The 24,237-nt window shown below is 41.5% G+C and overlaps 1 protein-coding gene across 2 annotated transcripts; it reads left to right on the top strand.

Moving 5' to 3' along the window:
* The first annotated feature begins 3,631 nt into the window (after nucleotides 1-3,631).
* dusp7 (dual specificity phosphatase 7) lies at nucleotides 3,632-13,508 on the top strand. Of its 2 annotated transcripts, XR_008834484.1 has the most exons (4): nucleotides 3,632-4,547; nucleotides 6,288-6,716; nucleotides 9,214-10,055; nucleotides 10,316-13,508. XR_008834484.1 is itself a non-coding variant. In XM_056438103.1 (3 exons), exons 1-3 carry the CDS (start codon nucleotides 4,136-4,138, stop codon nucleotides 9,528-9,530), a joined length of 1,158 nt encoding a protein of 385 aa, XP_056294078.1. In that variant the 5' UTR covers nucleotides 3,632-4,135; the 3' UTR covers nucleotides 9,531-13,508. The 2 variants fall into 2 exon arrangements, 1 of the variants encoding a protein (XP_056294078.1); XM_056438103.1 differs by having other exon boundaries at nucleotides 9,214-13,508.
* The last annotated feature ends 10,729 nt before the right edge of the window (nucleotides 13,509-24,237 follow it).

Consider the following 24,237-nt stretch of genomic DNA (forward strand, 5'->3'; position numbering starts at 1 on the left):
GGTTGCTCCACCGGGTTTGTGTAATACTTTTGTTATGTGGCTTTTCATTCAGATGAAAAACACTTCATACACTTCAGTTCCAGATCTTAGATTTCCAAATGGGAAATAGGGACTTTTTTGCTCATCTCAACCCCATGCTTCATAAAAATGACATTAACATTCTGGAGTATAGATTTCAGATGGACTTAAGGGCTTCTCCGTCTGGGAGAAGGATTCTACCCACCAGTGAAGGATGAGTCTCAGTGTCAACACTGAATAGATTCATATTCCATATATTGCTTTTTCTGTTTGATTAGGTTATACTGTACGGACAGTTATTCATATTCCATTTCAATATGAGAACGAAAAAGCTGATTAAAACCCTCAAGTATAGTGGAGAATGGAGGAGGACAATCTTTTCTAAAGACTTGACTGTGACACAGATGTATTGTGAAACAGGAAACGTGTGCACAAAGACAATCTGAAAGCTTCTGTTCTTTCCAAAATGGCAGATTAAAGGCTGTTGATGCATGTATGAGCAAGTAGACTCACGACGGTGGGCAAAGCTGCTGATGAGCTCATGTCTTTTGTTCTTCAGATAGCGTTGAATACGTCCTAATCTTTACATAAACTCATTTGTCTTACCCTGCTTTTATTACATAGCTCATCCAGCTTGTGACGATGAAAGACCAGTCGGAGGCACTGGCGACCAATCAGCTTCTCACGATGAGCGATGTGGCTCAACTAAACCGTGTCACGTACTTCTGACCACAAATCAAGATGCGGCAACATTTGAATCAGAATCTGAAGAAAGGTGGATGGATGTTTGCTGATGTTGCCATGGCTACTGTCACGATGGATGTGCCAGCGATGATTCGCCGATTTAGAGTTTAGCCGACCTGAAAGGGGCCACGTCGAAATTGGGACAGAAGTAGCATAAAGTGACTGTTGCTTTGACCCACAGTTAGAAACCAGCCACTCAGAATAAAACATGTGATGACACACAATGCACCATGGAGGTCGTGTAATTTACAGGACTCCAAATTGGCACCCGGTCATTTGAAGGAAAAAGGTTTTTTTTCCTCCCTATCCCACCCACTCACGCTGCGCCCGTACACTTTACACTGGAATGACGTCACATTACTTTTCACTTCTCTGTGCTCTGGGACATTTTTGCAAATATAAAATAAGAGGGATTGGTGGTCCGGTGTTGAAATGCTTTTTGTTCCTGATGAGATGTTCCTGTTGTATTGCTGCGGTTAGCCACTGGAGCTAATTACCAGCACCAGAGTGACCGCACCGTATCCAGCTCGTTAAAGGTGCTTTTTGCAAAAGTACAAACGTATTGACTCAGAAACCAAACAATTATATTTGGTGATCTACTATAATGAAACATACTTTTCAAGTCAGAAGTTCATGTTGCCGTCTTTGCCCTGAACTCACCTAGCTCTTAAAGATAAGAAATGATCCACGCACTCTGATATAGGAACCCCAAAAGTTATATTTTATAGTGTGACAGATTGCCTCCAGATGTTATTCATAAACAGTCTATTTGTACTTTTAAAGCAACATGTCAGCCAGCCACACACTAAATCAAACAACTCCGATAGAGCTGCATCAGAAGTTTCAGTCCTCAGTCATGAAAGTTAAAAATAAGTTATGATAGTTTGTGTTCACCACTGGACAGACGCACAAAGTGGCTGCACATCTCTAAGAGAGCCTGTTGTTGTCCATGAAGGGAGTGGAAACACAAGAGCCCTAAAGTGTGTGTGTGTGTGTGTGTGTGTGTGTGTGTGTGTGTGTGTGTGTGTGTGTGTGTGTGTGTGTGTGTGTGTGTGTGTGTGTGTGTGTGTGTGTGTGTGTGTGTGTGTGTGTGTCTCACTGGGGGGGATAAAGAGCCATTGTCTGCAGCTGGTGCATCCCCAACTCCTCCTTTCTGCAGCTGTGAGGAAATCAAACGCTCCTCTTTTCCTCCTCTCTGCCTCTGTCACAACCTGCTGATGCCTTATTAGGTCATTCATGGTGAAACGTATGTGGTGATGACCCACAGCAGTAGGTACATCAGCCCCACTGTTACACAAGGTGAACAATCATCATAACACCAGAAGCTTTAAGAATGATATGAAAAAGAAGAAATATTTCAAAACCGTGAAAATATTTTTTACATTAGACAATCTGGATTTGAAGAATTGAGCTCTACGTTTAAATAAAAGTGCAGATAATTAGAGATAATATAAATAAAGGAGTGAGGAAGAAGATGTTTCCTATCTGTATTTTTTATTTCTTTTTAGCTGTAACAAAAAATACATTTTACTCTCAAACTTTTAGCAGACAAACTCTGATTGTTGTCATTCGTTTCATGCTGTCGAGACGGTGGGCAAAGGCCAAATTTCCATCTGTAATGTGTAATTAATTGATAAGCAAATGTGTGGAAGTTACACTCTGTCCTCAAGTATTTCATGAAAACAGTTCATTGTCAAGTATTTACCAAAGTAAACAAACAGGATGATCACAAATTGGAGGGAAAGTATATTTCATGCTCATCATTAAGACTTCTTAATCATCTGCAGTGCCGGTAAGGATCGAGTCATGTGAGGGACAAAAATAGACAAAACCAGTAAGAATACATTTGTGAGCAGTCTATACATGGTAGTGTCAGCATGGGTTGAATAAAACATTTTAAAAACATTGAGAATATTGTTTTATAGTGAAACACTCTCACATGGACTCAGATGCACAAATATGTAATAAAAAGCCTGGCTACATAAACAAAGCACAGAGACGCTTGGATAACAACACACACACACACACACACACACACACACACACACACACACACACACACACACACACACACACACACACTAACACACAGGGAGCGAGAGATTTCTCTGCTCAGGTGGACATTACTCCACCTGACCTTTACATAGACTATAGCTGTATGCTGCTGTGGATGCTCAGAATATCACATGTATCTAATGTGTTATTGAATGATGAAGAACACTTCCATGTCATTCCTCTTTGTACCTGAACAACACAACATCGGCCCTTTAGTGAGCTACTCTGGAGATTTCCTTCATGTCGATGGATTACCACATGTTCAACTTTCAATTGTTGTGAGAACTTTACGGATGCTTTTTGTTCAAATGTTGAGATTAAACGTTAATTAGTCACCCCATTTAGTACAAAGAATATGGCATGATTGTTTTTCTAATTCTCATTTATATTTGGAAGGAATTAGTTATGTACAATTATTAATATGACATTTATAAAAGCATTGTAACATGTAATAACATAAAGGAAAATATAGGGTACGAGGCAAAAATGATCCAACATTAACTTACAATGTAAAATGTGTTATTTAAGATTAATGGAGAAAGTTTAGAAATATCTATAACAAAATAAATAATATATAAAAACATGTTATGTGCAGTTCCATCAACCCAACACACACCCGTGTGTATATTGAATTGTGACTTGTATTTGCAGATGTCTTAGTCAAACGTGTCATTCAAGATTCGACCACACCGTGCAGACTATATCAATGAATGGTTGTGAATGTCGCGGAAGCGGCGCGAGCTCGTGTGACTCTCCAGCGGCGCTGCGCCTTTAAATCCCTCCGCCCCGCCCTCTCCTCAATGACAAGCCGCAGAGCCTCTTCGGCGCATCCAGTGGAAATGACAACCCAGAGGCGCTCCGCGGGCCGGCATGTCAAATAACAACAACACTCGTGAGCTTTAGCGACGTGCAACTCATCCGGAACTCACGACCTCGGACTCCAGCGAGGCTTCTCCCGGGGCCGCGTCGTGGCTCCTCGGGCGCCCTCAAAAGTTGGAGCTCGCTCGCCCAATGGACGTCCATGGACTGGAATAAAAGCTCCACATCTATCGGACCGAAGGAAGAAGGAGGGAGAGAAACCCCCTGCATGTTCAAGTTTCCTGCTCCAACTAGAGGGGCATCGGTGCGTGCGTGTCGGATGTGTGCGTGGACGTGTGAGTGTGTGTGTGGAAGTGTGTGTGCGCGCCCGCAGGACCAGCAGCAGCAGCAGCAGCAGCGGCGGCCGCGGGAAGTTTAGCGCCGTGATTTGTCTTCTCTCTCCTCTGCTGCGTTGCTTTTTCATGTCACACCCGGGGACGGGCGGATTAACGTTTCCCTGATGAAAATACATCATCTTTGGACAGACTCTGTGATCGTGACCATGACGATGATGTCGAGTAAGAGCGTGGAGTGGCTCCAGGAGGAGCTGGAGTCTGGGGCCAGCTCCCTGCTGCTGCTGCTGGACTGCAGACCCCATGAGCTGTACGAGTCCTCGCACATCGAGTCGGCCATCAACCTGGCCATCCCGGGCCTCATGCTGCGGAGGCTGAAGAAGGGCAACCTCCCCATCCGCTCCATCATCCCCAACAACGAGGACAAGGAGAAATTCGTCAAGCGGTGCAAGACGGACGTGGTGGTGCTGTACGACGAGGCGACCCCGGAGCGGCAGGAGTCCGGACTGGGGAGCTCCGTGCTGGGGCTGCTGCTGCAGAAGCTCCGGGACGACGGGTGCAAGGCGTTCCACCTGGAGGGTAAGAGCAGCTGGCTTTACACCCGGAGGTCTGCGCCTGGGTTGTCGCCTAAAGTCGCTTTAATTCATAAACATTTTTTTATTTTTTATTAAATTAAAATAACTCACACTGATTGTTTATTTTCACTCTGATGTAATAATCTGAGGATATAATCACAGGATATGCGGCTCTTGTGAATGTGTCCTATTCACCACACTGAACAGCATACATGTTATGAATGGTCTCGCCTTGAATGGTTTTATTAATGAATACATGTGCGCATGTTTCATCCTCTGTCTGGGTCGTTGATACATCTGAAACACACCGCTTGATATTGAGGAGCTTTAAGAAGATATTATTTCAGATGTTGACAAGCCATATCATATATAACCTTTATTACGGATTAGGAAGTAGCTTGTCGGGATATTGAAGTGTCACCGTGTGGCGACACTTCAAATGAATCCAGCTGTTATCATCCGCCTTCAGTCTAGAGCTGGTGTCTTATTCATGATGAACTATAATGAGGCAGCCACGGTTTCCACTTTTTTGCTCAGGCGAATATAAACGAGGTGAAACACGTGAGCTGCGCTCACTGTGAAGTCTGAATGAAGTTTGACATTGGACTTCCTTCACTCAATGCCGACATTCATTTGTGTCTAATTCCTCGTGATTATTTGGGTAGAATCGCTTAAAGTATCGTCTGATTTTTTTACAAAGCATTCAACGGTGGCCTGTGTGTCGGTAAATAGAGCTGGGTCAAATATGTTTTCAATTAAATGCTGCAAAAATGGCGCGCCATGTTGTGCTCCTTCAGGAAAAGACTGGCTCTTTTTTTCTTTTTTTTCATGAATGAACAAGGAAACGAGGAGACGACGTCCCACTCTGATTGATCCTCCGGGACTAAAATATGATATGAATAGTTTACGAGGTGGTCGCATTAGAAGACGTGGACGCATTTGATTTATGGCAATTGAAGAAATGTTTCACTTGAGTCATAAACCGAGCTGCCATTCACAAAAAGTCCACTGCGCTGAGTGTTGAAGCAGCAGAGCCCGCTGCCCTGCTCGTCCTCCTCGGGGCTCAGCTTTTTTCAATGGAGCACATCTGTCCGGCATGTTTGCTTTGTCACAATGACGTAAATATCATGTTAATCTCCTCTTATCTGTCGCAATAAAATATGAATATGTAGTGTTACATGAAAAGGGTGGCGTGGCTGCAGTAAATGCATTTTTTTTAACGAGAACATCTATGTGTTGTGTTATGTATTTAATTGTAACACACTATTACAATAGAAATGGCCAATTTAATAATATTTATTATTTATACATCTTTATATGAGTTGATGAAAAAACGTTTTGTGAATGTATTTAATTTGGATAGCATTCACTACACCTGGCTGCTTTATATACTATTATGTAATTAGAGTATACATTGTGTATTTTATTAGATTATAATGTTTTAGAATATAAATTATGCTCATTTACCAGTAACATCAATGTTGTTTTAAAAAAAATATTTCTGTCAATTATTTTTAGTTTAGTTTTATTTTATTTCTAATTTATTTCTTGTCTCTCAGGTTTATGATCCACCTCCTGTCTCATGCAGACTTGACACTCAGCTGCCATTTTGTAGCTGTTGTATAACACAACCTCTCCTGTGGTCGTGGTGGACACGGCACTTTGTTTTATACCACCCAGGGAAATTACTTTCTTGGCTTTTAACCTGATATTGACTTTTTTTAATCTTTCCCTTGTCATCCAGGGGGCTTTAACAAGTTCCAGTCGGAGTACCCCGAGCACTGCGAGACCAATTTGGACTGCTCCTGTCCCAGCAGCTCGCCACCGGCCTCCGTCCTCGGCCTGGGAGGACTCCGCATCAGCTCCGACTGCTCAGACGGGGAATCCGACCGTGAGCCGGGCAGCGCCACAGAGTCGGAGGGCAGCCCGCTCCCCAACAACCAGCCAGCGTTTCCTGTCCAGATCCTGCCGTACCTTTACCTGGGCTGTGCCAAAGACTCCACCAACCTGGATGTGCTCAGCAAGTACAACATCAAGTACATCCTCAACGTGACGCCCAACCTGCCCAACATGTTCGAACACGAAGGCGACTTCAAGTACAAACAGATCCCCATCTCCGATCACTGGAGCCAGAACCTCTCTCAGTTTTTCCCCGAAGCCATTTCATTCATTGGTAAGTAATGGTGGACAGAACTCTTTCTGTTATGTTACACAAGATCTTTTAGGAAACAGAAGGGTAACAATTATTTTGATTATCGATTCATTCATGTTACGTCTTTAAATGTCTTGTTTTGTCCAACAAATAGTCCAAAATGTAAACTATCATACCTGGAAAAAGAAAAGAAACAAATCTGAACAGTTTTAGAAGCTGGACATCTTGTGTCTTTGCATTAAAATGTATGAAACAATTATCAAATAAATTGGTTAAATACCATTTTTCCAGCAAATAATTGATTTATATAAAATGTAAGCATTAAATACTTAGATTTGAGCAATTTAAACCAGTGAAATATTTAAATGATTTCATTACTATCTTTGTTAAGTTAAGTGAATCCTCCATTACCATCTTTAAATACATTTATCTAAGAGTTTAATCATACGCCATATCATAGCTTTTGTGGAAATAGTTTTTAATAGAATACGTGTGAAATTGTCTTAAAATTGCTTCGTTGAGCTGCATTTATTTATTCTATTTCACCATTCCTGATTAGAAATTTATTAAATATCACAAAAGGGTTCAGGTTAAAGCAAAGTTTTGAATAAAACGTGAAAATAGGTTATTTTAGAATTGAAGCCACAATAATTTTAACCCCTCATCATCCCATTTTCAGTATTTCCCATCATTCCCATCATTCCCTCTGACTTAATTCTCAGAGAACGAGTGAATTCCCTCTCTGATGAGTCAATGAGAACCAGAGTCTTTGTGATCGGCCAGACCCCGGACATTTCCTTTCTTATTTAAGACTAATGTTTCAACTTAAGTAGGAGGAGGAGAGACATATGCCAGAGCCAGAGGTCATGGCAGATTCGGCTCATGCTGATGTTGAATGTTGCAGTCTGTAGTGTGCAGGGATTACATCAGGCAGGTCTTTTTAGTAACAGCAGGATCATTATGGGCAGAGGAGAGACGTTCAGGCTGAAAAGGAGACCCACATGTGACTTCCACGAACTGTTGTAGACTGCAGATTCCTTAAATATCTGAAATTATTGTATGAACATGGAGGAATTTCATGTAAACTAATAAATGGACAATTATTGTGTTATAACGCATTTAAAGCACACATAAAGTGATGTAACGCTGCACAGTCCACAGATAATTTCAGGACAAATTAACCACGGTTTACTTATTTGACTTCAGAGTCTTGTATATTTGTGGAAAGTGAGCACACATCACATCTAAATGTCAGCAGCCTGAACTCAAGAGCCAACTGACCCCAATCCTACAACAAGAGATCAGGCAGTGAGAGATAAAGAAGAGGATAAAAGAGAGGGAGGGGAGGAAGAAAGGAAAGAAGCACTTAACTCTCTCGCTCTAATGGCCTGCAGTGATGCAAGTGCAAGGGCTTGTAACTGATAGAAGGGGGATGGATGTAGCCCTTTAATAATGTAAGATGGAGTTTTTATTCACGTTTTTCTACGGACTGAGAGCAAGAAAGCAGAATGAAATGTGACATTCTGAGAAAGGTCATTCTGGAGTAAAAATATAATAAATGTTGAGAGAGAAATGAATTGTCTAATTTTCAGCGTTATGCGTGTGTTGTACGATGCGAGTTGTATCGTGATTATATAATGTTTAGTATCTATTGCACAAAGGATTGCTCTTTAGTTGTAATTCAATACCAACAAAATGTGGTATAGATTGAGTGTATGATATTATTTCCATGAGGATAATTTATTCTCATGTAATTAAAATACGTCCATTACTAAAAGTGCCTGAAAATGTGGTTTTAGTCAGTCTATATATATATATGTTATTCTATAACATTAAATAGCCATGATTAAATAAGCAACAAACATATTTAATGTGCATCAATATTTATTTTTTGTTTGATTTATTATTATTGGTGTGACTATTGATGTCCTTTTTTTCTTCTACTTAAGTTGATTCTATGCCTCGATGGAGCCTCACATCTTGACAAATAAAGTAATATATTTATAGCTAATCGTAACAAGCTGAAAAAATAGGTTTTCAAAGTTTTCTGTGAATAATGTTTATGTTGATAGAGGGTCCATGATCAAACTATACAGTATAATCACATTAAATACAACAGCTTCAATATCACCATTATAGTTAATAAATCTTGTTTATTAAATTCATTCACACTACAGCGAAACAAATAAGAAAATAATATTTTCCATTCCATGATTCAAACTGCTTCTCGCTCAGGTTAATGGGACTCTAAATGTCCCGTAGGTGTGAATGTGGGCGTGAATGGTTGTCTGTCTCTATACGTGCCATAGACTGGTGACCTGTCCAGGGGGAACCCCGCCTTCGCCCAATGACAGCTGGGATATTGTTTTATTAGAACAAAGAATATTGTCAGTGAAATCATAGATCAGAGAATCTACAGACTTTTCCTTCTCACTCAATGATAATTCAAAGGCTAAAACATACAGTGGGTGTTACACGTATTCTAAACCTCTCTTCCTCTTTTCACCCTCCTCTGCAGACGAAGCTCGCTCCAAAAAGTGCGGCATCCTGGTGCACTGCCTGGCCGGCATCAGCCGCTCGGTGACCGTCACGGTGGCCTACCTGATGCAGAAGCTCAACCTGTCCCTCAACGACGCGTACGACTTTGTCAAGCGGAAAAAGTCAAACATTTCCCCAAACTTCAACTTCATGGGCCAGCTGCTGGACTTTGAGCGGACGCTGGGCCTCAACAGCCCGTGTGATAACCACTCCACCTCCCCGACGCACGACCAGCTCTTCTTCACCACCCCGACCAATCACAATGTGTTTCAACTGGACACGCTGGAGTCCAGATGAAAATCCGCGGGGGTGACTGTTCCTTCTTCGGGGGGGTTAACGGTGGTGTTGTTACCATGATAACAAGCGGCTGCACTGGAGGGAAGCTGCCAGTTTCAATGAATGTTTTAGCCTCCTGAGACTCGTTGTCTGAGAGCCTGGCGAAGGAGGGGCGGCGGCAGTGGGAGGTCACAGATGCCGCGTTGAAGAAGAGGACGAGGTGGGGTTTTTTTACCAAGTGGGGGGAACTGACAAATGGGTTTACAATGGCGTCCTCCGTGGGAGTTGATTGAAATCGAGGGAGGAAGAGCCCCGATCAACTCGTCTTGCCACAAAGAGCCAAAGAGACTGAAGTGACTGAGCGAAGGACGCGGGAGGACAGACAGCTTCATACAAAGATAGGAAAAATCGACTTCTGAGACAACAACATCCTCTCTGTCTTTCTCTCGGCTGCCTGGCCGAGCTGACTGGTGCCAAGTGGAGAATCTGGGATGTACTCGTAGGAAATCTCGCACAAACCAAGGAATTAACACACACAGAAACAAAGTATGTAAGTTCGCGCTGTATGTTTGTCAACGTACAGAGCGAACAATTCAGTATGTCTCGTGTACATTTTTGTGTACATTAACGCACAAATCTGTACCTTATATAAATATATACACATAGAAATCGTATCTATTCGATCCAACAATGGCTTAAGAGATTGTGAAACTAAAGAAACGGCGGAGACGCCAACAAAGAGGAACGTTATTGTGATATTCCGAGTTATCTTTTTGTTGTTGTTGTAAGTTTTGTTTTCCTTCTAGGTTTGTCATGACCTAATGCAGTTTGCACAGTGGTGTAGCCATTGACTCGTTGGCACTTGGAGCCCGTGCTGGATGCAGGCAGATAAAGAGACATTCAGAGAAGAGGAGAGGCCAGTCCCAGGCTGCGACGAGTCCCGACAGCTGCACAGTGGAGTGGGGAGGGGGGGGGGGACTGGCCCCCAAGCCAAGGACGAGGTTCAGGGGTGAGAGAGTTGGGTCAGGGGCGAGCAGCGGGCAGGATCAGGGGGTTGGGCTTGGGTCTGGGTGAAGACATGACAGGCCAGTTGGCATCCGGCCAACTGTTTTCAAGCGCAAGTTCCTACTTCCTTCCCCGTATGACTGTTCATCCAGTTGCCTTACGAGAAGTACCAGTTGTCTCCGCCAACTGTTTTGATTTGTTCAGTGAGAGAGTAAACGACTGAAAGTCCTCGGTTACTTCATCACATCGCATATCGTCTTACCACAGTATGATTTTGCCAAACTGGTTTCTCACACCTCTGCTGTTTACACTTCACCGAGAGGTCATTGTGGGGATGCTAAGGCAGTGTTAACTTTACTGAGCAACTTTTTGGGCAGCTTATTTTAGTGACCTTTGGAAAGGAAGTGCCTCAACACTCTTGTATTACCCGACTTCGCTTTGCCCCAGAGGAAGTTTTTCAATTGGTTGTCATAGCTTAGGTTCCTTTTACCAACAAAAAAATAGAAGAACTGCAGGACACAGGACTGCGATTGTATCCTGGTCTTGGTATTATGGGGTTGTTGACTGGGACTGGCTTCAGACTGCACTTAGTTACTTCAATAGCTTCACGTCCCATAACTGCATTGGAGAAAACAGGAGGAAGATCTTTCTGCCAAGAGATCGTCCATTTTGTCAAAGAAAGGTTTAAGTTGATTTACCCTTAAGCCTTGGGTATATGAAAGATAAATTGATGTATATATATATACATATATACACATATATATATATGTATGTATTATAGAGATAATAGTAAAGAGTTCTATATATTATTTTGTATACCTGAGCATGCTGTGGTACTGTATGCTCTCTAACAGTCGACATAACCACGGGTTGGATGTTGCTTTACCAGGTGGGAAGATGAATGATGAGGACCGTTTTTTTAACTGCTGTTGCTGCTGCACACAGCGGTACACAGTATGTAGTTTAAAGAGTTTTCTGAGATCCTGTCCACACCAGAAGCACCTGAACAAGAAAGACTCCAAAACATGTGCAAATGCTGCATTATTTTTGCTTTTAATGTCGTCTTTCTCCAGAACAACACAAAAGCACTTAGATGTATGGCAATGTCTGTAGGTACACTGGGCGTCATGCAGGAACATCCTGAATCTCTCTCACTTTCTTCGGTGAGGGATGCTCAGACGAGTCGGATTCAGCTTGAAACTGCACAAACATGTTGTAAACGGCACGTTTCAAGCTGGTGACGGCCGCCTGCGTATGAGGACGCGCACATTCGTGAGTTGCGATTGTTCCACAATTGCCGCTTGAGAATCGCTTTATAAGGCTCCCTGTTCCGCTGGACACGTGTTGTTCACGAAAAGTTTTTTTTTTTTTAAAGCAGATTGGAATCGCAGGCGTAATATTTAGCATTGACGGTAGTCCCAAAAATAAAAAAAGGCTATTAATATGCTCGTCTACTGTGAAAGCAGGAATGGTTCGATAAGAAAACCAATGAGGAGAAGAAGAAAAAACACAGCGCTGGGATCGCAACTGTTTTGACAAGTTCTCTTGAATAACTTGCACACTTGAGAACAAATCAAACAAACACAGTGTGATTCTTTCATGAGGCCCATCGTTAAAAAAGCAAGCTGCGTGGCTACAGGTTTCATGTGGACAGGGTCTTACCAGAAACAAAGAACTGGGTTTCAGATGGGACGGTTGATTCTGAAGGTTGGTTTTTGCTGGCCTTATATAATCTTTCTAACTTGTTTCTAATGCTGACTGTTCAATACTTTGTATCTCACTTTAGAAAAACGTTGTGTAAAAAGGAAGAGAAAAAAGGAGTCTTTTGTTTATCTGTTATTTGAATCAGAACATGGTAATAGCAGACAGCGAGCTGTCTTTCTATTTTGTTTTTACCACCACGGGTCACAAAAGGTCCTCTTTGTTACTCTGCAATATATCAAAAGACCCTTTTTGCAGTATTTTGTAGATCCAAGTCCTTTTTTAAAATCTTCTTCTTTTGTACTATATCTATTCTATTATAATTATACAAAATCCAGCTCGATATGGCTTGTGGACTGAAGTAACATTTCAACTGGGGTGTCCAAAATGTAGGGCCGGCGTGCCTGTTACCAACTTGAAAGAGGCCCTCACTAACACACTCTCTCACACACACACACACACACACACACACACACACACACTGCTTCACGCAGCCAGAGCTGTGGGACAGCATGCCAGTTATGTTTCACAATAGACGATTACACCACCCCGCTTATATAATTACGTCTTTCTCCGTTTTGTTTTGATATATTGCGCTCTATGCTATTCCCGTGGCCTTTAAATATGAATATATATTTAAGTATATATATGTGATGGATTTATATGCAAATTCCTTCTCTTCTAACATCAGAGATGAGAATAATACCACCAACTTGATCACTTGCACCCTAGGGTTGAAATATATTTCAGTACGGAGCTTTTCTATTTAAAAAGAAAATGGATGATTTCAAGCTGCTTTTTGAGTGTGTGTGTGTGTGTGTGTGTTTTTGTCTTTGTAACGGTGAAAGAGAAATTAAGTCTTTTTCTCTGTTTGTAAATTTGCCAGATCACGGGAACGGACGTTTCTGTGTCCTTAAAGTTGTTGCTACATCTCGGTAGGAATGTGCTGGGGAGGGAAAGCAGAGAGGGGGTGGCAGCGCGAAATACAAAGTGAAAGAAGAAGTGAATGATTTTCAAAATGTTACCTCAGTGAGGGATTTTTCAGGGATTTTTTTGACAATGCATCTTGCATCGTGTTACAGCTCGAAACACACGTTGAATAGCTGTTTTGTATTGTGCTGTAAACAGTTTTTAAAAGAAGATGCAATCTATCTGTATAAAAACAAGGGGCATGTTAACCAGGGCAGTTTCACCTTTCTGTCTACTGAAGGAAATACGATTGACCCGATGTATTGTACAGTATATGGAAACAACACAAGACATGTTTATACTGCAAATAAATATTGAAATATTTTTTTCTTTAGAACTTGTGTCCTTTTCATTAATTATCACAAGATTATGCAAAGATCACTTTAAGTAGTAATTACAATGCAGAAATCAATCAATCTAAAATGCAGAGGAACTTGCCGATACAATTAACAGTTGTTGGATTATTTTTAGATTGATTGATTTTGCAGGTTATACCATAACCAATGGTTCCTAGCCTCAAGGTCGGGAAGAGTCCATTAAAATGGAGGGAGCGGTTCACCTTGACAACTCTGGTAAGGACAAAGGGGAACAACAATGTTGCTGCACAGCAGGATAAGTCAATATATTGTTCTTTTAAAACAAACTTTTAGTTATGACTCCCTGTAGCTTTCATACTAATATAACTAATATAACACTAAATTATCCCACTTTTACCATTTGTTTAAAGAGCGCTAGAATAATGCTCACACATGGTGGGCTTGATTCAAACACTGGATCTCATTCATAAATACTCATATTCAATCGTCTTTGTTTGCTAACGTGTGAGGCAAGCTTATTGTTTTAAGAATTAGAATCTATATCCGAAGTCTCTTTTCTCTTTTTGGCTTCTGAAAGGTGACAAACATGACACTCTCCCTCTTTCGTCTCTACCCTCCTGAAAGCTTGACAGGCCTCCTGTGTCTAGTTAATAGTGTCTAGGAAAGGGCTTAGCGAAGGGTGAATGAGGACGTTTTTAGTTTTTGTAGAGCTGCTTTACTATATTTCCAATGTCTGTTCAAATATCAGCTTCCATTCCATCAGTTTAAGTTGTTGACAAAATCATTAATCAACGTATAATTACGAGTGTGTGGTATATTTTAAATAAGTTTATATAGTAATATACTGCTTATGAATGCTAACTAAGGGGACCAAAGGCAATCACCTTTCGGAAAGGCAAATAAGGTTTTACAAAACAAGATTGTGTGTAGATCAATAAGACAATAGAAACGGCTCAGCTTAGTTTGGTTTTGCTCTGCCTCTGACTTCCCTTCATCTTCTTCATCAACCACACGCACGCACACACGGTTTGTCATGTTGTATCTGTTCAGCGGTTTACACATTTTCAGTCAGCCTCACATCCGATTGCTAAAACTGAAACTGTGTCACTTCCCTTCCCTTGCACCACTTACAGATAAAAGCTACCAACAGAAGACATTTAGTTCAAATTAGCACACAGATTCAAAACCGGTTGAAACTGCTCCCTGGCTTTGTCCAATGAAAACAAAATCCTCCTCCACCTCTAAAGCTCACTAATTAACACCTCATATTTGATCTGTTTAATCTGTACAAACACCAACGTGTGTGAAAATGAGTAGTTGTGGTTTTTACCGGGTGTTATGTAATGGACTATTACTGCGTTCCTTTTAGTATTCTCACATCAGAGTTGACTTTGTTCCATAACAACATGTATGTACACCAGTGTTGGGAGTAACGCGTTACAAAGTAATTCCACTACTTTTAGCGGTAACGAGCGTGTAACGAAGTATTTTTTAAATCAACTAACGCAGTTACAGTTACTGAAATTTAAATGAGTTCGTTACTCGCGTTACTCTCTTTTGTGAAAAATGAACACTTGCAGACAAGAAGACAAGCTAGGCTACTTTAGCTGCTTCTGATCTGACATCGCAGGACCTTGGTGGCGCAATGATATTGTAACGTCTCGGACGTTATGGCACTGATGACACGGAGACGGGACGACGTTATTAATCCTCACTTTATTGGGCATCCACCAACACAGACAGCGTGCTCCTCTCAGCTCAGCAGCTCGAACATCAACAACAACGGTTCCCGTCAACCACCCGTAACTTCCGTTTTACGACAGGTTAACCCCGCCTCCCCTCTACTCCGCCAATCACAGGCACGCCTCCCCTCTCCTCCGCCAATCACAGGCACGCCCCCTCGACCAGCACACACGGTGCCACATTGTGATTGACAGCCACTTCCAGTGTTGCCAGGTCCGCGGTTTTTGCCGCTGGTTGAATTTTTTGTCCGCTGGTTCGGGTAGACCTATTTTGCATGCAAATTACATGAATATCTTTAAATAGAAATCCATATTTTAAATGAAATAATATATTTATACCCAAATCCTACCAAACTGACTCCAGATCAGCACGTACACGCCTCACTAGCACCCCCCCCCCCCCCCTCAATTATATGCAGCACCTCAAGGCACCTTTGTTTTCTCTTTTAATTAGTGTTAATACTGTAGGCCAATCACTTTTATTTCATTGGGCCTAATGTAAAAAAACCACTGTTAAATGACTGAGACAGTTATTTTGTATTAAGTTAAGTATTAAAAGGGACTTTTGTACTGCTGCTTGATTTGAAGGCCTGTTGCCCTGTTGATTGCAATAAATAGGTCTACAACATATGTTTATTGTGTTTGACTGTTCAGTACTGTTCATTACATTAAAAAAGCAGACATAAAAGTAACTTAAATGTTACTTTCCCGAGTAACTAATTACTTTTGATATACAGTAACTAGTAAAGTAATTAAATTACTTTTAAAAGAAGTAACTAGTAACTATAACTAATTACTAATTTTCAGTAACTTGCCCAACACTGATGTACACTTCATGGGTTTGCCATTGTAGGTCATTGTTATCCATAACAGTTGATAACAATGCATTATGACGGGATACGCGCACACAAATGCCTTAGCAACACGTCCACAGACAGTACTGTAGGCTACATGCGACTGATTTAGGGAGACAACAATAAGACAAATACACAGAATATTGCTACACTGAGCGGCCATCTTGAATTTTGCAGTCGGGGTTGCTGTGGTTTGTCCAACTTTCCAAGTTAGCAAACTGACTTCAGGTGGCGTTCTAGATTACATTTTGCAACCGTGAACTCAACTTAGTTTAAATGGAACGCAGCATCTTTTTGCTCTCCGCTGGTTGCCGGGCAACTGCTCCTCGACAAAACTATAGTCAGCACATAAATTGGCATGTTGACATATATGTACACGTTGGTGTTGGTACAGAATTAAACAAAAAAGATACAATATAATAATCTGTGCACTTAAGTCCTGCCGGTCTAAATCAGTTTGTTTACTGTTATTATGCTAAGTTAAGCTAACTGGTTCTTATTATCTCGTCATCTAATTCTGTTGAACCATTCTTTTAGTAGCCTACATCTTTTTTTTTTGCAGTTTACGGTTCCCTTGTTCTATAAACTGTCAGTCGAGATCCAGCTGTGAGGGATAACAACTCTTTCTCCAAGCTGCAACCTGTGTGTGTCCATTAACTGTGCGCCCACATAACCCAAGCTGCCTTCTCCTTCTCAACTCGTGGGTAATAATGGCAGATGTGCAGCACATGAGAGCTGCAGTCAGAGAGAGACCGAGGAGGGCTGGTGACAAAAGAAAAAGAGCATCTTAAAGACAGCGCTGTGAGTTGAGCTGGCTATAAATATCTCCTCCAGTGTTGCCCTCGCTTCTCTTCCCTCCTTCGACAACGGCTCGTCTTTTATTTTTGCTCTGACTTCCTGTGCCGTCGCAGCATCGAGCGAGCCGTTCGCCTCGTGGTAATTCAGACAGGATATTACAGTGACAGCGAGGTGAAGTCAAGGAAATGAAGGCCTGTTTGAAGAGATTGGGGACAGCGTGACAGACACCACCGACTGATTACTTTCTGGTTTCCTGGCAACATGACGACAGGGTTTCCCACATGCCCCTCGTCATCATCGTCATCATCATCATCACCGTGACAGTTCATGCAACAGGAAATGTTTCCCGCTCTAATGTGAAGACTTTGTCATGAATTTAGTGAAAGTAAGAACAGCTTTGTGACATTTGCAGTGTTTTTCTTTGAGAGTTGAAAACATGTTTCGCTCTGCTCACTAATGAAGACGCTTCACCCGGGTATCCGTTGACTGTTGACGGACAGTGTTGGTTCTGTTTGTCTTTACTCTCTCCCAGTCGACTCGATGTCCCTTGTTCAGGGTTTGGTTTGGAGCTGTTTATTTTTCAATGTCATTTATTAAGAGATTTTCTACGGTCCAGTTACCTGCTGGAAATTCACTTTAATCACCTACTTTTGTTTCCTCTGTAAATTTAGTATTTTAATATAAGTATTTAATATTGTTATTGTGTTTTATTTTTTCATTTGTATTAATGCTCTAATGTGCACCCTCTGCTGTGATCCTGAAATGTCCCCACTGTGGGACTAATAAAGGAATATCTAATCTAATCTTGTCGGTAATGTCAGTTCCTTTGACGAGGAAAACTCTGGTCCTGCCGCACGGATTTGGGTCATTTCTTTTTGTCAATCGTGAGTCCTACAATGTTATCGAGAACATTTAGATTCACACCTCACATTTGTCAGTTTAAGGCTCCTGCAGAAGCAATACTTTTCTCCCAAAAGGTCAATTTAGCAGAATATGTGTGCATTGATAGCACTATTCCACAACTATTTAAGAGACACCTGTAACCCTGCTGCTGATAATTATGCATGTATTGACATTGTTGGGCCAAAGTGTTTGTTTTAAATATTTATGAAAATATTAATAAATAAATACAATCTCACTATCAGTCAATGAAGACACCAGGTCAGAGACGCTATTCGTACCCTTTACAACCAGAGTAGAAGCCATAAAACAAGATTATACAGGGAACATTGCTTATAACCAAACTGCATCAATCACACCGTGTCTGTTCAGGAATGTGGACATGTCTCGAGGGATAAATGAAGGATCACACAGAAACACAGTGTACATCTGTGTGTATGTGTGTGTCATTTATCATTTGTACACAGTTTGAAGCGATATCTGAATGTTAATGCCATCACTTGTGAATGCTGCACAGACTTATTACAGTAATGGTCCTCCATCTTCTTTTAATGAGCTTCTGTTCATGACTGACAGAACTGAAACCTGTGCGGATAAATTACATCTACCACAGTCATGACATTAACAAAGAGAGGAGCTCGGGGTCAAACTACTTTTGCGAAAGCTCCATTAATGGGCTCAAATAATTACACTGAATAGCTGCTATGGCTGCTGCTGCCGCCACAGTTCTGAGGCGAGCACTGTCCTCCCACTGTGAGTCTTACTGTACTCTGATGTGCTGTATTCTTTCAGCTCACTTTCACAGTTATATAAGGAACCAGTGCAGCGCTCTCTCCAGCAACGCACCACTTCAAGAGCATAATGAGAGGGGAGCTGGGAGGGAGCAGCAGAGGAGGGAGGGAATGAGGGAGGATGAGAGGAGCGAGGGAGGAAGAGATGTTCATGTTTCATCATGTTGAAGCCTGCATACCCGTAAAATGGAAACCAAAACCGAGAGGAAAGCAGTCGAGGCTGGACGGATGTTTCAGCTCCAATCTGTATCACTCACTCCTTGTATTTATCTGCCTTCGTGATCACAATCACCCTCACATTGTTGTTAATATTACATTTCCGTTAATCCAGAAAAAGATGTTAGCAGTAATCTGATGACATGTTGACATTACGCTTCAGTTTGTGGTCTAGTGGTGTGAAAATGGACTAAAAATAGAATACCAGAAAAACTGGAATAATAACATCCCCATTTTGAAACACAGTGCAACAGATCCGCACAGGCGGAGCTGAGTTTATACGGGCTTGCATGTTTATCAGAGTTTGTTCCTGATATTGAACTAATAGATCTAAATTTGTATTTAAGAGGAAGTTGTTTGAGAGAGTAAACAATACAAAGAGGAAGCCATAAAGGGGCGAAGGCAGTGAAATCAGCTGTTGTGAAGCTGACAACCTGAGTGCCGTTGCAGGTCAGAGGAACATTATTAGAAGACTCTTGTGGGGTATACACCACGTCAGTCCACCTGAGCTGGCTTATTGAACACACACACCTGAATGAACCTTGAGCATAACCAATCAATGACATCACCTCACACACAGTGATTGCTGCAATAAAACGGAAACTCAAAATGGAAAATCGTTTTTTTAAATGTAGATAATTCAAGACTTTTTCTAACAAATCTTTAACCCAACTCCCCCACAAAGAAATGGATGTGTGGCATTTTGGAAATAAATCCATGTTTAAGTCGAGGCCAAATATGGTGAAACACTTGCTGCTGACTGTACAATCAAGATTGTTATAGAGTATGATCACACACACTATGTGTGTGTGTTTGTGTGTGTGTGTGAGTGCATGTCTGATGCTGCGCATGAGCAGCCACATGTGAATGTTTGACTTTGATCCTGCCCTTGGTGAGCAAACATATTCCTTCTCTTCTTATCTCCTTGCCCCCTGTGACGTTACCGCCTGTATTTATCTAATTCTCATAATGTTGAATGTGTTTCTTATAAGTTTTGTGGTGAACCTTCTAAACATTTTCGTAACTCGAGCTGTTATTGGTTGTATTATTTGATAATATAGTCAGATATCTTGTTATTCCTTTGTAGTCCTGACCAAGGCCATGAAGTGACGTTTTTGGGTTATACACAATGAATGAATTACATTGCATTCATTTATATTATCATATATTTAATAACAGTTTTCACAAGTGAAATAACTATACATAATGTCTTGTTTGTTGTAGTTTTCCACTCTCATAACTGGCTAATTAAGTCACTTTATCTCACTGTTCACCCTCTCTGTACTCCTCAATTTCTCTCCCTCTTATTATATCTTAATCCTCTTTCATTTCCTTTATCCTGTCCTTTTCACCAACTACCTTCCTCTGTTTTGCTCACTTCATCTTGATATCCTTTTTCCCACCCTCCCCCTCCGCCGGTGTAACATGACTCCAGACGGGGTGAGGCCTCACTAGGCTAATAAAGTGCACCACACATCCGCTGGCAAGTTAAAGAGTAACAACAGGTGATCGCCACACGACTGCCGGTCAGACCACAGTCCACATTGTAGCAACCATGTCCGGGGGAAATATAAATGAGTGCTTTCCGAAGAGATTAGGCTCATGATCATTCAGGGAAACTAATGGAGCATCGCTAGATTTAGAAATGCTAAATAATCATGATGTACTTCTATGTGACTCGTGTGTTAACTCTACAGCTGAACAGTGTTGTTGAGGGGGCCCAAAACGAACACAATACAATTAAATCCAACAATAAACTGTCAGAAAAAGAAGAAGAAAATACATTCTTCTAAAAATAAAAAAATGTTATACAAGCTTTTATTTACTTTTAAATACTAACTGGATTTTAACCCAATATCATTTTTGTAAGTGTTATTGGGATGTATTAAAGAAAACGTGTGTGTTTCTTTTGCAGTAAATTTCAAGGACTGCAATGTGTTGGTTTATATTCTGTGGCATACATTAACAATAAGAAGCATCCAGCATCCTGTGCTGTTTGGACTTTATTTTTATGTTGATTTTAACACTGAAAACATCTTAATTTGTCAAAGCCTCTTTGAAATGTGTTTCATGTATAATCATATTTATTCACTCTTGTAGTAACAAGATATATCCAGTACTTTGTTCAGCCACAGCTAAGATGCATCGATAAAATAATCAGTGATCAGACATATTCTCTCCTCTAGCATTCATGAATGATGGATGAAACGCTGTGGCGTGCTCCCCAGAGTCAGATTAGCACGCCATTAGCACGTTTGACTCTTATATTGCCTGATCGTCTCGGGAGCACCTTGCTGGCGTTAGACCACCTCAGCCCTCTTTTTCACCCTGGCTGCTCCTCCGAGACAAACGGCGAGTTTATAAATTATCACTGGATGTGAGACGGCACCCGGCACTCACAGGGACGTGGATGAGCTGACCTCTGAAATAACGGCGGCACTATCAGACCATGATGCTCCTTTAGGGTTTCAAAGAATAACGTTTCGGAACGTATCATTTGTTCAAACTGAAGCATATAATGCATTAGTAGGGGTCTATTTTCAGATTGATTCCATAGCTGGTGGATTTAACTTTGACTTTTTAAAAATGATCAACATTTCCCCCCCAAAACACATTTTAAATTTTTCAATGCTCTTTGGTGTTTTGAGGACGAAATGATCCATCCATCCATTATCAATACCGCTTCATCCTCATTAGGGTCGCGGGGGCGCTGGAGCCGATCCCAGCTGACATAGGGCGAAGGCAGGGGACACCCTGGACAGGCCGCCAGTCCATCCAGGGCTCACATAGAGACAGACAACCATTCACTCTCACATTCACACCTATGGGCAATTTAGAGATCAATTAACCTGACTGCATGTCTTTGGACTGTGGGAGGAAGCCGGAGAGCCCGGAGGGAACCCACGCTGCCACGGGGAGAACATGCAAACTCCACACAGAACGACTGCCCCGACCGGGAATTGAACCCACGGCCCTCTTGCTGTGAGGCGACAGTGCTAGCCACTACACCACCGTGCAGCCCAACGAAATGATCATCACGATATATTTTTATTTTAGCTCGAAAAAGTTTAATGTCATTATTCCATACAATGAAGAAGAGCCGTTCATGTAAGAAACTGTGAAGACGGATCCTCAAACACATTGTCTGCATCTATTTGTGCTTCTGTTTATTTGTGCGTATCAGAAGATCTGGTAACAATTCACACGTTTTGCAACACGTTTCTGATTGTCTTCATGGTGTTTTCTCGTTTTAGCTTCTCTCACATCCTTTGAAATGGCTGCGCACTCCAGCTGCATCATGAAACTCGTGAGGACACTCAGTCCCCTGGTTATATGGAGGCAGGGAGATGGGGAAGTGGAGATACAAATATTTTTTTTGCGGATCCATCTTATAACAGAGTTCTCCTTTCCTGTAACTATGGTAATCATGGAACAGGAAGGAAGTGGATTGTTGCAGAGCTCAGCAAGACCGACTGAACCACTGACGGAAACCAAAATATGCGATTACCGCTTGTAAAAAAAAATCCTGAATGTGTGTGTTTGTGGTTTCTTAAAACAAAGCTCAAAAGTCAAAGATGAAATTGGAAAGCCTCCCATTACGGAGTCTTCCTTGTTAGCGCCGCAGTCGTGAGCTGTTATCGTCACGCTGTGGACTCTAGCCAGAACCTTATCTGACCCCATTAGATTATCTATCAACCTGCATAATCAGCCTCTGCAAACTCCTGCTGACCCAAACTGAACTTTACTGAACCCAAATCAAGTGAACTGACAATGTGCACACCACACTGTGCCCTGATTATAGAAGTGCTGAGCAGGGTGGCAAAGTGATTCAGTCCTCCATTCACAGATAAGATGCACCCCGCGGAAGTGTGAACAACACAATTAATCTCTTGTAGCTCAAGTGGCGTGATTCAGTATCAGAAACTTTGATTGCACTGTCGGCAAAGTAAAAGGATTCAGGGATCAAAAGTGTAGCATGGAAGTAGGCTATACTTCTGTGTCTTCCCTTCCCTCGTGTTCATGACCCATCTTGCTGCGCCTCTAATTGGCTCGTAGCTACTCGTTGCCTTTGTTCGTAGTTCTCGTTAGTTTTAGGCATGAGGAAGCAGATTGCTCAGGGTAAGAATATAAGGGTAAGCCAATCAGAGTTAGCGTACGGTGGGTCGTGCCTTTGCTAAAGTGGGATTTGTATCATTGCGATAGGTCACAGGTGAGTGCAAGCTAACCCAAGTTCACACCATTAGCGACTGTATATCTGCGCTGTTGCCGCTGTTAGCACCGTTAGCCCGCCATTTGGATTGAGCCATCAATGGTTGCCAGTTCCTGCCCATAGTTTAATTTACAATTGTGTGTACAGATGACACAACATGAATATAACATGTAAGTGAGCTTTAGATATGTTAGTATTTGGGTTTATGAACTTTGGAGTAAGCCAGGCTAGCTGCTTCCCCATTAAGGAGGAGGATCCATTAATGACACTTCATTGGCTATTTCATGCACAGACAGAGAGTGATCATCTCATCTCATTCTCGCCAAGAAAGAGAATAAGTGAAATAGAAAAGATATTTACCAAAACATGGAGCAATTCCTTTAACTTCTGCTGTGTGGTTCTGAAACAGGACACTTCCCTTTGTCACACAGCTTCTCGCATTAACCGCTAGCCCCAGTCGAGGGTTGATAAGAATTCACTGTTCCCTCGGGGAATAAAGATTTAGAAAACTCCTCTTTAATCCTCCAGTAAGCAACTCTCCCGATGCTCTGAAACCGAGAAAGCGTTCCTCTTCTGGCCTAAATATATGCCTTGTTGAACTACATGCTGTGTTACATAATGCAACAGGATTCCCTGCAGGGTCGACAAAGACTGACAAACAATACATATTAATACAATTTCTACTAATTATTCAAATTTTCCATTTCAGTGTTGTCCTGTGTTTCTCACAGATTTGAATGAATTAAAATCCAGGAAGTTGAGTTGTTCCATGCTTGTTGAATAAATGCATCACCCTAAAATAGCATCTTCCCAAACAAAGGGAACCTTGAAATCTCTACTTTTGTGTAAACTTCTCTCTGTAGATGAGAGAAAAACCTGGTCTGGCTTATTCTGTACTGTAAAGTATTGAAGGTCATTTATTTATAGTGCTGTTATGAATAGAAGCTCTTATGAAAAGAAAAAATCATATAACCTTCGCTCTCTCATCTCCAATTGACACAACAAGTAATACAATGTGTAGAAGATGAATGAAAAATTATGTAACTCGTCTGTATGAAATAAATGTACATTTATTAAAAGGAACATTTCCCTCACGTACAGTTTTATACTCAGCCTGCTAAACAGTTGTGTAATGTACCTCTAAAGGAGCCTTGTCAAGTCTGAGAAAATGATTCAAGTGACATCAGAGGATCAGTGGGGGGCCCCGGCTTGGACAGAGATGTTT

The sequence above is a fragment of the Pseudoliparis swirei genome, chromosome 18 (genome assembly GCF_029220125.1).
Source record: "Pseudoliparis swirei isolate HS2019 ecotype Mariana Trench chromosome 18, NWPU_hadal_v1, whole genome shotgun sequence".
In the NCBI taxonomy this organism is placed as follows: Eukaryota; Metazoa; Chordata; class Actinopteri; order Perciformes; family Liparidae; genus Pseudoliparis; species Pseudoliparis swirei.

Coding starts and splice junctions, on each gene's coding strand:
- dusp7 (XM_056438103.1), top strand. CDS start 4,136: ATGAAAATACATCATCTTTGGACAGACTCTGTGATCGTGACCATGACG. Junction 4,548..6,287: donor CAAGGCGTTCCACCTGGAGG/GTAAGAGCAGCT, acceptor CTTGTCATCCAG/GGGGCTTTAACAAGTTCCAG. Junction 6,717..9,213: donor CGAAGCCATTTCATTCATTG/GTAAGTAATGGT, acceptor CCTCCTCTGCAG/ACGAAGCTCGCTCCAAAAAG.